The sequence below is a fragment of the Pogoniulus pusillus genome, chromosome 30, assembly GCF_015220805.1.
Source record: "Pogoniulus pusillus isolate bPogPus1 chromosome 30, bPogPus1.pri, whole genome shotgun sequence".
Taxonomy (NCBI): domain Eukaryota; kingdom Metazoa; phylum Chordata; class Aves; order Piciformes; family Lybiidae; genus Pogoniulus; species Pogoniulus pusillus.
In genome coordinates this window covers 3887520-3903067 of record NC_087293.1, presented here as the reverse complement: position 1 = coordinate 3903067, position 15548 = coordinate 3887520, and the positions used below count along the sequence as shown (strand labels likewise).

General features: G+C 41.7%; 1 protein-coding gene across 3 annotated transcripts in view; it reads left to right on the top strand.

The window, feature by feature from the left end:
• GOLGA3 (golgin A3) overlaps nt 1-11959 on the top strand; it is a 31566-nt gene extending 19607 nt beyond the window's left edge. For all 3 annotated transcript variants that reach the window (XM_064168140.1, XM_064168138.1, XM_064168139.1), the window contains exons 14-24: nt 613-707; nt 1890-2106; nt 3247-3390; nt 4524-4721; nt 5261-5377; nt 5835-5974; nt 6778-6910; nt 7147-7269; nt 7671-7835; nt 9762-9922; nt 10885-11959. In XM_064168140.1, the coding sequence (XP_064024210.1) occupies nt 613-707; nt 1890-2106; nt 3247-3390; nt 4524-4721; nt 5261-5377; nt 5835-5974; nt 6778-6910; nt 7147-7269; nt 7671-7835; nt 9762-9922; nt 10885-11092 (1701 nt within the window). In that variant the 3' untranslated portion in view covers nt 11093-11959. The remainder of the gene's footprint in view (nt 1-612; nt 708-1889; nt 2107-3246; nt 3391-4523; nt 4722-5260; nt 5378-5834; nt 5975-6777; nt 6911-7146; nt 7270-7670; nt 7836-9761; nt 9923-10884) is intronic.
• Nucleotides 11960-15548: the final 3589 nt, after the last annotated feature.

The window sequence follows — 15548 nt, the reverse complement described above, 5'->3', positions numbered from 1 at the left end:
TTAGTAATATCTCGTGTAAGTGGGAAGAAGCACACTGCAGAAGTGGTAGTGGTGTGATGTGGGAGCAGATTCTGAGGTCCCAGAGTGAATTCCACCTGAAAGCAAAAGATCAAACTAGATCATGGTTTATACATGTGGTGGTGGTGGCAGCAGAGGGAAGAATTAAGGTAGAAATGAAAGGCAAAGAATCAAGGAAGCCTTTGGGGTGGAAAAGACCTTTAAGATCAAGTCCAACTGTTAACCCAGCCCAGCCAAGCCTGCCACTAAACTATGTCTCTCAGCACCACATCTACTTGTCTTCTGTATACCTCCAGGGATGGTGACTCCATCACTATCCTGGTCAGCCTGTTCAGGGCTTTACAATTCTTTCAGTGCATAATTTTTTCTCAATATGCAACCTAAGAAGCCTTCTCTGGTGCAACTTGAGGCTCTTTTCTCAAGAGAAAGAACATGGAGAACCTTGGAATAGTTTATATTTAGAGGTGGAATTAATTATTAATATTAATAACATTAATTAATTATGACATTTCATGCTCATTCTTTTATAACCCAACAAACAACAATTATCCTTTATTCTTTAATCTCATGGGTGCTTTTTTCCTTCCTGTTAAGTCTTTGCAGTTTGATAAGGAACAAATGGCGTCTCTTGCTGAGGCAAATCAGGCGTTAAAACAGCAAGTAGAGCAAATGCAAGAGGAAGCAAAAAAGTAAGTGTTCTTTTAGCACAGACAAAAGAACTGAGCATTTCTATTGCATATTCACCTATTTATCAATCTTTCCCTGTTCCCTAATCTTTCCTTTGGGAAATTTATGTGCTGGAATGTCACAGGATCATATCCGTGGCAAAGTGCTGATTGCGTGCTACCCAGGAGTTGCAGCTTCTCCTTTGGTTCACTTATGCTTTCAGCCAGCAGCCTCTGCCATACAACACACATACTGAAACTAATCCTACATACCACTCACTGAATTTCAGCCCTGACTGCCTAGGATGTTGGCATGAGTGAGAACCAGTTGGTGTTGCTTTTGTTTCCAGTGGTCATGAATATCACCCAAAGCCCTTTTGATGCTCTCCAAAGACCATTTATGGTCTCTGAAGCTCTTGAGATGCTCCCCAAAGCCCATTTATGGTCTCCAAATGTCTCAAGGTGCTCTCCAAAGCCCCTTTGATGCTCCCCAAAGCCCATTTATGGTCTCCAAAGGTCTCAAGGTGCTCTCCAAAGCCCCTTTGATGCTCTCCAAAGCCCTTTTATGCTCTCCAAAGACCATTTATGGTCTCTGAAGCTCTTGAGATGCTCCCCAAAGCCCATTTATGGTCTCCAAAGGTCTCACGGTGCTCTCCAAAGCCCCTTTTGATGCTCTCCAAAGCCCCTTTTGATGCTCTCCAAAGCCCCTTTTGATGCTCTCCAAAGCCCCTTTTGATGCTCTCCAAAGCCCCTTTTGATGCTCTCCAAAGCCCCTTTTGATGCTCTCCAAAGACCATTTATGGTCTCCAAAGGTCTCAAGGTGCTCTCCAAAGCCCTTTTGATGCTCTCCAAAGCCCTTTTATGCTCTCCAAAGACCATTTATGGTCTCTGAAGCTCTTGAGATGATACCTGACACATCCACCAAGGATCTCAGATTAATTTTTACTCTAAATTCTGTATTGCTTTTACATTCCTTCTATTGGAGTTTTAAGAATTCTGACAAAGACCTCTAAGAGTTTTCTTAGAATATTCTCAGGAGTCTTCAAAGTGTTGCTTTGGACCTTACCAACCTGATGGGTGACTCTGGGACAAGGGGAGAGAAATGAATGTGGCTTTTTGTTGAGCCTTGTGAAGAAGTCATCTTTTGGTACTGTTTTCAGACAGTTTTTGTTTTAACCTTGGGCTTTGTTTTTCCTTTGACTCCAGGGCCATTACTGAGCAGAAACAGAAAATGAAGCGTCTGGGGTCAGATCTGACGAGCGCTCAGAAAGAGATGAAAGCAAAGCATAAAGCCTATGAGAATGCAGTCGGCATTCTCAGCCGGCGGCTGCAGGAATCCCTCACTGCAAAGGAATCTGCTGAAGCTGAGTTGAGCAAACTAAAAGCACAGATCACTGATGGTGGAAACAACCAGGTTGCTCAAGTATGCAAATGGCTTCTAACATCGTTAGTACAAAGAGCTGTATTGTTGCAAAATATAAATGAAGTGATGAAAATAGTTGGACTGTAAAGATTAGGAAGAACATTGTCTAAGTGTTCTGAGCACTGAGAATTTCTGTAACTGCATTTCAGAGAGGTGATTTGGCAGGCTTGGGTTTGGTTGGTGGGTGTGGGCTTTTCTTCTTTTTTGTATTCCAAGCTCAAGAAGATGAGCTTTAGTGCTTCCCCTGTACTCAGCACTGGTCAGGCCACACCTTGAGTCCTGTGTCCAGTTCTGGGCTCCTCAATTCAAGAGAGATGTTGAGGTGCTGGAACGTGTACAGGGAAGTGTGATGAAGCTGGTGAGAGGCCTGAAACACAATCCCTATGAGGAGGGGCTGAGAGAGCTGGGGTTGTTTAGCCTGGAGAAGAGGAGGCTCAGGGCAGACCTCATTGCTGTCTACGACTACCTGAAGGGAGGCTGTAGCTAGGTGGGGGTTGGTCTCTTCTCCCAGACAACCAGCAACAAAACAAGGGGACACAGTGTCAAGTTGTGCCAGGGGAGGTATAGACTTGATGTTAGGAGGAAGTTGTTGGCAGAGAGAGTGATTGGCATTGGAATGGGCTGCCCAGGAAGGTGGTGGAGTCACCATCCCTGGAGGGGTTCAAGAAAAGAGTGTGCCATAGTTTATGATTCTATGATTTCTTGTTCAGTTTTTTTTGTATTGTTGATTTGCTTTCTTTTCTTTTCAAGGCTTAGCATCTGAAGCTTATCCAGACTTTATAACTGCTTTGTTTCTCATTAACAGCTAATAGTTCTTCAGGGTAGCCATATTTTGTTTCTCGTTAACAGTTCTTCAGAGTAGCCATATCTTATATATGTTATGCCTATGATAAGAAAATTAATTTACTGGGGGAAGCTCTTATTTCTTGGATCAGTGAAGCAAGATATCAGATACACTAACAGCACTAGATGGATGTAAAAGTGGAAAGCTCTGAGTAAGAACTTTAAGCACTAGCAGCTCCTTTCAATATTTGCTAGAGAGGTAGACTTCAACAGAACCAGAGTTATTCCTGTAGCTGGGGGATACATTAATCACACGGGGGATACATTAATCACACTTGTCATCCTTTTGTCTTTTAGGAGAGGATCCAAGCTCTGGAGACAGAATTGCAAGCTGTTAGCAGCAGTAAATTGATGCTGGAAAAAGAGCTGCAGGAAGTGATTTCACTTACCAGCCAGGAGCTCGAAGAATACAGAGAGAAAGTGCTGGAGCTTGAGGATGAGGTGACTGCTTCAATTTGCATGGTATATGGGAAGGTGACAGTAAAAAGTGCCTGAGAGGCAGAGAGAAACTACAGTACCATAGCTGTAGTCCAGCAGTGCCAGAAATCACAGCAAACACTGTGTCAGTGACACTTGCTGATTTTGCTGCCCTGGTTTCATGAATCATTGTTTTATAGGGGAAAAGAGAGAAAAGTCATTCCTGTATTAAACACCAGCTGTGTCTGGTCATGAGGATGCATGAATCATTATGTTCTGGAACTATTTGAAGTCATAGATGGTTGGTGGTCTTTGAGGGCAGGGTGGTGGAGATACATATATATATAAATCAACTACTCTTGACCTGTACCTCAGCAGTACTTGTGGATTATTCTTTCTAGTGAGCATTTTTGTCTTACAAACAAACAAAAAACCCAGCTAATTGAACTCTACTTTGAAGTGTTTGTTTAAACAAGAAAAGAAAGGGAAATAAAATCCCACTGAGGGAAATTCCACAGTCCTGGTGAGACCTCACTTGGAATACTGCTTTCAGTGTTGGGCTGCCCAGTTCAAGAGAGATGGGGATCTACTTGAAAGAGTCCAAGGGAGGGCTGCAAAGATGCTGAAGGGGCCGGAGCACTGCCCTGTGAGGAGAGGCTGAGGGGCCTGGGGCTGTTTGGTCTGCTGAAGAGAAGACTTAGAGGGGATCTAATCAATGTTTATAATACATGAGGGCTGGGAGTCAAGAGGGAGGGGACAATCTCTTCTCAGTTGTGCCCTGTGATAGAACAAGGGGTAATGGATGTGAACTAGAGCACAGGAAGTTCCACTTCAACACGAGGAAGATCTTCTTTACTGCAAGTGTTACAGTGCACTGGCACAGGCTCCCCAGAAAGGTTGTGGAGTCTCCTTTAGATACTTTGAAGCCCTGTCTGAATGCTTTTCTGTGTGATCTGAGCTAGATTCTATGGTCCTGCTCTGGCAGGGGGGTTGGACTTGATGATCTGTGGAGGTCTCTTCCAACCCCTAACATCCTGTGATTCTGTGAAAGCAAGATGTTTAATGAGTTTAGTTCACTTTATTGTGTAAGTAGTCTGAACTCGTTTGGGTTGGTTTGTGTGATTTTTTGTTTGGTTGTTTTTTCCCTTTGGCTATAGCTTCAGGAATCCAGAGGCTTCAGAAAGAAGATAAAACGTCTAGAAGAAATGAATAAGAAGTTGGCCCTTGAACTGGAGCATGAACGTGGAAAACTTACAGGTCTTAGTCAGTCCAACGCTGCTTTGCGGGAGCACAACAACATCCTTGAAACAGCCTTAGCAAAAAGAGAAGCAGATTTGGTCCAACTCAATCTGCAGGTATTTGACCTTTTGGTACAATATTTTAAGGCAATTAGCTGGTATTTCTGATAGGAGGTTGTAGACATCTTCACTGGTGTGATACAAGGTTGATGTGTTTCCTCCAGATTTGTGTGTCCCGTGTGTTGCATAACAGCAGGGAGGTAAATGAGATCAGAAATGAGATTTTGCACTAAACAGAGCTGTTTCTTCTGGGGGGTGGAAAAACAGCCAAATCACTGTGTTTGCAGTAGTGTGGCTTGCTTAGGTTATTTGGAGACTGCTAACTGTTACATACAGATTCTTTACAATGGGCAATTTTTATACCAAGTGTAACATGTTCATGGGGTATGAGCAAGTGGACATCTAGGCAATGAGCTGCCTTTTAACCATGGCTGCTTTTAAAGCTGAAGGGTACATGAGAAAAGAGTTATCACTGAACAGCAGAGAGAAGTTTTGCAAGCCCTGCATTGCCCTGTGTTTATAGTTCCTCTGCTGGCACTTCTGGTCTTCCAGTGAGCCTGCAAAAAAATGTGCATTGTGGTTGTGATGTGATACAGGTTCAGGCAGTCCTGAAACGGAAAGAGGAAGAAGATCAGCAAATGCAGCAACTGATTCAAGCTTTACAGGCTTCCTTAGAGAAAGAAAAGGCAAAAGTGAAAGACCTTAAGAAGCAGGTAACTCGTCTTTTATTTACTTAAAAGGTGATTTAACTGTAAAGTACTTTAAAAGGAGGCTGGAACAAAAATCTGTGCGCTATGATATATGGCTGCCTGCTGAGTCTTTATCACGATGGCTGGTGCTGAAAGATTAGTTGTCTGTTGTTCCTGGTGCTAAGTATACTGACTGACTATCAGGAAAGTTGCATTATGACCTGTAAATCAGTGGACACTTCCTGAAGTGATGTTGTCAACCAAAAATGCATAATAAAGCAGCAGCCTGGCAAGTGTGCTTCTTTCATTCTGTATAGTTATCAACCAGCATTAGTAACAACACTAATAATAAATCCTTTAGGCAAAAAGGAGAAGTGTTAACAGCTGCACAACTTCCTTCTTAATTTGGTCTGTACTCCTTTAGTTGAGCTTCTGTTATGATTCACCTCGAGTGATAAACTGCTTCTTCTTTGAACTGCAGGAGGCAGCAGCCAAAGCGGATGCAGCACATAACCGCCGTCATTACAGAGCTGCTATGCTTGAGCTTAGTGAAATCAAGAAAGACCTACATGCCAAAGAACTGCTTGTCCAAGCCCTGCAGGCTGAAGTGGACAAACTGCAGTAAGTAAATGTCCAAGGTCTTAGAGAATAGTAAATAAAACAAATCCTCTGAACAAGCCATGCATTAGTGAATTTATAGTTCTGCCACTCTGGAGTGGCAAGAAATGTGCCCCAACTGAGCCTCACTGTAAGATGCCTGTTTGGACTGTAGGTGAATACTTGCATTTTTCTATCTCTCCATAATTCAGCTAGACATGAAGTGTACCATATTTAGCCTTCTCTAGCTTCTTTCTTTCATATCTATCCTATTATTATCTCTCACATCCTGGAGCAACTACATAGAGGGTAAATTTGATTGTTGAGTATATTTCACCATATATTCAAATTCAATTTGCTTTCTTGTATGGAAGATAATTTTATTATAATTCAGAAAAGTATCAGACCTACATGAAAATGTTTGGTTTTAGAAGGAATCTTTGTATTCTCTGCCCAGGGAGGTGGTGGAGTCACTGTCTCTGGAGGTGTTCAAGCAAAGCCTGGATGAGGCACTTAGTGCCATGGTCTGGTTGATTGGTTAGAGCTGGGTGCTAGGTTGGACTGGATGACCTTGGAGGTCTCTTCCAACCTGCTTGATTCTATTCTATAATCTATTTGTCTATTAACAGTGCCCCAGTGTTTTTATTTATGTATTTACATTTAAAGATATGAGTCTCTCTGCCCATGTATTCGTCTCTGCTGGCAAAGCCTTCAGTAAAAGCTATAACCAGGCTCTCTGCATGTCATTTATGGTTACATAGCTATCCTAGTGAAGTACTTGTATTAAAGAACAGATTCATGAACTGTCTGTTAATGCTTCTGTGCAGGACAGAGGATGAAAAACATTCCCAAGAAGTATCACAGTTTCAGCAAGAGCTGGCAGAAGCCAGGTCTCAGCTCCAACTTCTGCAGAAAAAGCTGGATGACAAGCTTAGTGAACAGCCTGTAGTAAGCCAAGAGGTAAAACCTGCACATTTACTGTGTTTATCCTGAGTTATGCTGCATTGTATGACTTTGTTTGTCTTTAATTCAACACTGTGAAGGTTTGCTAGGTTTTCTCAAAACCAGGAAGGGTTTGTGAGACAAGATAATATATTCCAGATCTCACCTATAGATAATTCTAGGTGTCTTTGTAATTTTGTGTTTATGGTTCTTTGTTTATTGTTTGGTGTGGTTCGTTTTTTTTTGACTGCTAGGTGGAAGACCTCAAGTGGGAAGTAGAACAAAAAGAAAGAGAAATTGAAAGCCTGAAGCAGCAGTTGGATATGAGTGAGCAGCGCAGCCACAAGGAGTTAGAAGGGATACAAGTTGTCTTGCAGGTATTTCATCATGCTGGTGGACATTTCTGATGGTATTGCTGTAGGGGGATAATGAAAACATTACCTTTAGCATCTAAAATATATTTTTCTCATGCTTTTAAACAATAATGATTTGCTCATCAAAATGTACTCACTGTGTTTTGCAATGTCTTCACTTCTGTCAGTTGTACTTTGGCTGTGTTGTTAGCTTTCTATTTCCTTCACTTTATACCCTTAAAATAGGCTACTGACTCTTTAAAATCTACTTTCTGGTGTTCTGCCAGGGGAAATTGGTTTCAAATAGCAGTGTTAAATGTGATTTCGTTTCCTAGTTTTCCCTGGAAATGAAAAATACAATACAAACAGTAAGCTGGAATTTTTATCCTGTTTCCCTCTATCATGCTGATTCTCTTCCCATTTAGAATATCAAGGCTGAGTTGGAAGTGGTGAGGGAAGACCTGTCAGTGACGCAGAAGGATAAGTTTATGCTGCAGGCTAAAGTGACTGAACTGAAGAACAGCATGAAGTCGCTGCTGCAGCAGAACCAGCAACTGAAGTCGGACCTGAAGCAGGGCAAGATGAAGAAGGTATTTAAATAGGAAGAAGAGATGTTATAGGGTACTGGAAAATACTCTGCTGCAGGAAAACTGCTGAAAACCCTGAATTGAAATGCCTGCCTGTGATACAGACTTACTGCTGTTCTCATATTGAATTGATAAATACAGGAAGGTTTGCAGGCAAAAGTGACTGTACTGATCTTGACTTCCCACTTTTTACTTGAGAGAATCTTTCTGCTTATTGTGTCTTACATTTTGACTGTTGTGCCAGGGTAGGTATAGGCTGGATATTAGGAAGAAGTTCTTCACAGAGAGAGTGATTTCCCATTGGAATGGGCTGCCCAGGGAGGTGGTGGAGGCACCGTCCCCGGGGGTCTTCAAGAAAAGACTGGATGAGGCACTTAGTGCCATGGTCTAGTTGATTGGATAGGGCTGGGTGATAGGTTGGACTGGATGATCTTGGAGGTCTCTTCCAACCTGGTTGATTCTATGACTTACAATAATAAAGCAAAAGAGGCAGCACTTCAGTAATGAACCATGAGCAAATATGGAATTAATACCCTCTTACAGTTAATACTTTCTTCATGTTCATATGTCTCTCCTCTCCATACTGGCTAGCTTTTCATCATTCCAGTTCCAAAAGGTAACTGTTGGTGGCTTCCTTGAGTGTTCTGATTTGCTGCAAGTACACAGAGAATGCAGTAATAACAGAGCTCTTGTTCCTTCCCTCCTTGAAGTAATTCCTTCACTTAATGAGACAGGATTTTGTATGGAAGCCTCCATTTCATTGTTTTAGTCATTGATCCTGATACCTCATCCTACAGGTTCCAGAATTTCCAGAAGGTCTTGTGTGTGATTCTACTTAACTGATTCTTTTCTTTCTAAACTGTTCTCTTAAGTATACTGAATGACTGTTACTAGAATTTGTTGTGAAGATCCAAGTAATTTGCTTTAAATCCTTCCTGTTTTGTTTCTTCTGTAGGGTGAGTTCTTGAGTAGACCCTTCTAGATGTTGTTTGTTTACTTACAAGTATGGTTAGCAGATGACATTAGGTTTGGAACTTTTGATGTGACTCAGGAGATTTAACATGAACATGTTTCTGGTTCCTGCTCCAGAATGTAGATATAGAATCAATCAGGGTTGGAAGGGACCACAAGGATCATCTAGTTCCAACCCCCCTGCCATGGGCAGGGACACCCTACCCTAGAGCAGACTGCCCATAGCCTCATCCAGCCTGGCCTTAAACACCTCCAGGGATGTGGCCTCAACCATCTCCCTGGGCAACCCATTCCAGGCTCTCACCACTCTCATGCTCAACAACTTCCTCCTCATGTCTGGTCTGAACCTACCCATCTCCAGCTTAGCTCCAGTCCTGTCACTCCCTGATAGCCTAAAAAGTCCCTCCCCAGATTTTTTGTAGGCTCCCTTCAGATCCTGGAAGGCCACAAGAAGGTCACCTGGGAGCCTCCTCTTCTGCAGACTGAACAGCCCCAACTCTTCCAGTCTGTCCTCACAGCAGAGCTGCTCCAGCCCTCTGAGCATCCCAGTGGCCCTTCTCTGGACATGCTCCAGCATGTCCACATCCTTCTTGTAATGGGGGCTGCAAAACTGGATGCAGTACCCCAGATAGGGTCTCACCAGAGTGGAGTAGAGGGGAGAATCACCTCCCTCGTCCTGCTGGCCACACTTCTCCTGATGCAGCCCATGCTCTGGTTGTCCCTCCGGGCTGCAAGTGCACACTGCTGGTTCGTGTTGAGCTTCTCATCCACCAGCAACCCCAAGTCTCTCTCCTCGGGGCTGCTCTCCAGCCAGTCCCTGCCCGGCATGTATTTGTGCTTGGGATTGCCTCGACCCAGATATGTACCAGCAGTTTCAAGTGAGATGCTTTCTTTGTGATAAAAAAAGTACTTAATTGTAATTGTATTTCTGCCACTTCATTTTTTCCCTTTAACTAGAGGAAGGAACTGAAAGGAGAGAATAACTCTTCAAATCCTGTGACTCCAGTCAAGATTCCTGATTGCCCAGTGCCTGCAGCCTTGCTGGAAGAACTGCTGAAGCCAACAGCTGTGAGCAAGGAGCCTTTAAAAAATCTGAACAGCTGTCTCCGGCAATTGAAGTAAGACCTGTTATTTTCAACCATATTCAATAATCTTAACAATGTTTCCAAGAAACCAGCTGCCAGCCTAAGAAAAAAAAAAAGATTTGTTAAGTGAATTCTTTTCCTCCTCTCAGGACTATATTTAGGAGAGTTCTGTCATTGTAAGTGCTTGCTTATGTGGTAACGAAATAGAGAAAGAAGCCTTTATAATGAACTGGACAAAATGTCCATCAGATGCAGCAGAAGACACCAGAAACAGCTATTTCTAGTTGTCCTTGCTGGTGAAAAGCTCTTGTTTCTCTTCACAGCATCAGCAAGGCTTCCTGTGATAGGAACCCCACAGTGCTAAGAAATCTCTGCAGAGGAAGTTCATTCTGCCAAAAATATGTTTTCAGATCTTCCCTTGCAAGGTTGCACATGAAATTCCGAGCAGGAAAGCTCCAGCTTTAGGAAGCCAGGAAGGTCAGGTTGTTAAGAGAACTCAGCTGCTATCATCACCTCAGCTGATGTTTGAGGGGAATGAGCCTATGATAGTGTTCTGTGATCTGTTCTGCCAGACTAGTCCCCTTTCAAAGTTGGTGTCTAACTAAAGTAATAGGTCTATCTAGTTACTTTTCTGTGCTTTGCTCACCTCTACCTCCCATGTTGTCCTTTCAAGAGTACCACGTTGATCAGGTTGCAGTCTCTGAGTGCCTGCACTGAGGAAACAGTGCTGCATCACCCCTGGCAATGAGTACATGCAGTAAAGGAGCTGCTGCATTGTTGGCCTTTAGTTTTGAACTAAGCATCTTGCATTTGCTTTGCTGCTGAAGAAAACCGATGTCAGCTTCCTATAGACTTTTCTCCGGTGTACAGCTATAGCTTAGGTAATCTTGGAGTAGGTATTCAGAATAAGGAAAGTCATTTTCTGATCTTGCATGTAACAATTAGCTTTCTGCTTCTTAATTTTTTGCTTGCTTTGTTGTCAATGCTTTCAAAAGGCAAGAAATGGACAGCCTTCAACGCCAAATGGAGGAACACACCATCACAGTACACGAATCAATGTCTTCGTGGACTCAGATTGAGGGGCAGTTAATGGACCTTACCTCTGCCAGTCCTGCAACTGCAACAGACCAGCAGGAGATCCCTACTGTAGATGAAAAGAAACAGAATTGTAGCGTTAGTGACAAGGAAGCTTTGACACTATAACCTCCTTATCAGTTGTCTTTCTTCCTATTGCTTTAAGTATGTCAACAAGTCTTTATCACAATTATTTATTTATTTCATTCTGTTTTTAAATGCTGTTCAGAGTTGTGCTTTTGCCTGCAGGAGCAAAGGGCATGGTTTTGAGAAACTGGTGTAATATTAAGTGCAGAAAATTCTGTTCTAAGCCTTTCTTTGAAACCTTACCATAATAATTCTCTCATGTTGGGGACATTCTGGGGTTTAGCAAAAGATTCAGATGAAGGTTTAAAATGAGGTCAGGAAGAGTGTCTGATTCCAGGTCTGTATTTGTTCAGTCTGGATGAGTTTAAGGAATGACTGTAAATTATTTAACATCTGGGTTTTGGTGGTGGTTGTTTTTTAATGTTGGGGGATGGGGGGGGGGGGTGGTAGTGTTTTGGGTTTTTTACCCCTATCTTGTGTTGTGTCCAATTCACAGGGCAAAATAAGTTTGGTTCATGTTCAGCCATTAACAGTGGTTAAGACTTGAGTATTCTGAGTATCCTCTCTCCTCCCACCTGTGATCTCTTCTTGAAATTCCAATTACAGATATCTATATGTAAAGAAATGGCTTTAAAATATTTTTTTTCCTAGTTATGGAGATAATCTCTGCCCTACAGCAAAAGGAACAGGACTGTAAAGCCATGCAGACCACTGTGTTATCTTTGGCAGATTTGCCTGGGATGTTTTCTTAAGTATCAGCTATTCTTTTACAGTTGCAGGCCAGTAGGGAGCTTTGCTTCACTGCACAAATACTTCTTGCACCTTTTGAGTTCAGTTTTTGAAGTAGACACCCTTGAAAAAGGTATGTGTGTAATATATATAAATATATATAAAAGAAAAAAGGAATAATTTTCTGACTTTGAATATCTGTTTTAATATGCTTATATACTGTAAGTTAAGGCTGACATGAGGGGTTTTTTGTTACTGTCATTGTTTTAATGTTACATTTAAGTTTGCTGGGTTTTGACATACTGTATAAATGGCTTGGGGAAATTAGCCCCTAAAGCCACAGCTTTTAGAAATGTAATTATTTTTACTTTAAAAGACAAAATTATGATGCCTATAAAATTATTATTATTATTAGCTTTATCTTCTCCCACACTCTCCCCCTACTTTTTCCACCTTCTTGTCCACCATGAATGGAAATGTTGGTACTGTGGCAGCCTCTCTGCAGAGCACCTTGCCTGGATTCTGATTGAAGCAGCCCATTTTAGATTCCTTCCCTTTTGGTCCTATGTTGCTCATAGCCCACCCTCTCCTCATTCAGAAATGGGAGTGTGGAGGTAATGCTTTGCCTAATGCGCTAAGTGCTGAGGCACAAACCAAAATAGAAGTGACAGATTTAGTGGCAACTCATGTGCTGGCACATTTTAGTCTTTAAAACAGGACAATTATATTATACCATTATAGTTTTGCATTTAAAAAAAATCTAGTAAGTACAAGTAGATTAAGTGGCTGGCAAAACCCCTAACAAACTCCAGTTCATGTATTTTTTCCAAAGAGATTGTTGCTGCTTTTGGATGGGTTTGGTTGTTTGAGGGGGAAATGATTGAAGTTTGCTTAGCAGTAAGGCAAAACCAAGCAAACAACAAAGCTAAACTATTTATCCGAAGTCTAGTTTCTTGTCATTAGTAATTCAAGCTCTAGCCCAGTTGAACACTTTGCACTTAAATGTGTCCATACTGACTGATTTCCTGCCCCTCAGCTACTGGATCTTAACTCATATTTTGTTTGGATCAAAGAGAAGCGATGGAAAAAGTCAAGGTTTTGAAACTGGTGAAGGAAGAAATGTATCAGTGTGACATTAGGTGCCCATCATACAGAACTACCAAACAATCCAAAGGCAAGTCAAAGGCTTTACAGCCTTAGAGGTGTTAATGTCTGCATACTGCTGCAGTCTACAGTGCAGAGTAAACGGTACTGACCAGCTTGCTGCTCTTGAAGTTGTCTGTGTATTAAGCTCAAAGAAAAAAAATATGCAGTGTTGTTAAAGAACAAAATTAAAACTACATAATTAGTAACATTCAGTACCAAAAAAAAAAAGAAAAGACCTATCAAATGTTCAGGATTTCAAATAAAGTAACACTTGTGCAGTGTTAGTGTTGCTGTTCATTTTGGTGAATACATTGCTTTATACGGTTAAGAATCCATTGCTTTAATCTCTGAAGTTTGGTAGCAGTTGTATGGATAAAGGTTTTATCTGATCTCAAAAGAAGCCAGACTTGTTAGAATCCTTCATTGTTCTTCAGAATGTCTGTTCTCTGATAGTTCATTCTGTTTCCAGTGCAGCACTGTGTTTTCTCACTAGCTCCTATAAAGACATCCTAGCGTATACAACCATGTAGTCATAGCTGCGTGTTTTCCCTTTCCAAGATGAGGGAGCTGTTGTGAAGTGCTCAGATTAGACTTTTGCAGTGACTCACCTGATTCTCACTGCAGATACCTGGACAGGAGGTATTTCCATTTTATAGCCACCATGTATTTCTTCTATGGACAGAAGCACCACACCGCTTACTGAAGTGAAGGACAGATGATGAGACTTGAGGGGCTAAATCTGGTGAGGTACTAAGTCAGTTAAGTTATGGAAGTCACTGGGAAGCCTTCTAGAAGGAGCATGCAGCATGGAATTAAATAAAAAGCTTTTTATTTGAAGCTTATCAGCTCAGATTCTTAATTATCCAGAGAAATAGCTGCTGTTTTATTAAGAAGCCTCACCCTGAGCATGGCTCACTCTACAAAGCTTCAGGTCTCTGCTGTGTAGGCAATAAAACAGACTAGTGATAGGAATGAGAACTGACTCCCTTCTGCCTGTTGCAGCACTGCCAAATACATCTGAGGAAAATGTGAGGAATAATCTCTTAGATTATTATTTTTTTCCTTTTTCAATAGAATTTATTTTCCATGTCTGTTCCTTCAGTGGTTGCTACCTATTAAACCAAGTCTTGTTGATGAAGGAGAAATGTTACTGTAATGTGAGAATGTTGCCCAACTGGTGAAAACCAGTAAATGCTGCAGCATTACTTTTTCAGATGCTGTTGGGCTTTTGAGGATTCTTGAATAATTGTGCATTTAAAAAAAAAACAACAAAAGAAAACCACAACCTTGGACCAGCAAACCCCTCAGTGGAAAAAGCTGTTAGTTCCTGCATCTCTGGTGTTGCTGAATGTTGCATAATGATCCACTCTATTGTCTTCCAGATTCCTTGGAAATATTTGTGCACTGTATTGGGATGGGCTGAGCCCCTTGTCCACTCAGGCAATGGGAGGATCTGATCACATACTGTTTGTTCAGGCAATATCCAAGCTGGAATCTGTGAGCATTTCATGTATGTGGAGTAATAATCAGGAAGGGGGAAGTTCTTGTGCTCCTCTTTTCATGGGTTAATTACTCCTCCTTAGAGGAGTGAACTGCAGTGGCGTGGGTGTGTCAGTGTCACCTATGACAACATTAAAGAGACAATATAAATTTAATTGAAAGATGACAGATTGACTGCTGGTGATGCAAAAGCTTGTGATTTATGTTTTATTAACCTTGCCGGGCAAGTATGAGTAGTTGCATGTAACTAACCTTTAAATATTTTCATGTGAAAGCAGTTGCAGTCCAAAGTGATTCCTAATGCTCATCAGCTGTCATCTGACCACTCTTGTCTCCTGCAAATGTGTAACACTTCAGTCTTGGGCAGGAGGGCAGCCTGATTTCCAATACAGATGCACATATTTCTGGGAGAGGGAAAGATGTTTTGGGTATTGTAAATGAAATACTGTGATCTTTTATACATCACATCTGCTTCGGCTGTATTTGTAAAGACACAAGTTAACCATTTCATGTTCTTGAGTGGATGACCCAGGGGATGGAGGAGTTACCCTATGTACAATTAATGTTTATGATCACACAAAGCATGTTGATTATAAAAAATAATGTGCATAGAAATTCCTTTAAAGGTTTTGTGCAATAAACTATTTTTGGTAAAGGGCTCCATTGGTGCTTCTACTTTTGAAGATAAATTTAGCTTGTGGTTTCAGACAGTAATTTTTATGCTCAGGATTCTGAACATGCCCTATAGCCACCTTTGAGGGGAAAACCCACCCTCTTTTCAAAGACAGCATTCCCGGAGATTGGTCTTTCACGCATCTGAAGCTGATTGTTCTTCTATTTCCCTTGCACTGCAGTTTCTTTTGTTTGCTGAACTTGTCCGGGGGAAAAAAAAACAAAACATCATTAATGTATCTCTCTTGGCTTGAATTTGCCAACAGCTGAAGTCTGAGCATGCAAAATGCAGCAATGCAAAATGCAGCAATGCAAAATGCAGCAATGCAAAATGCAGCACTGCCAATTGCACTGATGAGCAGAGAAAGGGATGTAAGTCGCTTGTAATGTTGCACGGTGTGAGTTAAGAGGACGCTGGCATTTTCTCTCGTTGTTTAAACCAGCAGCTGCC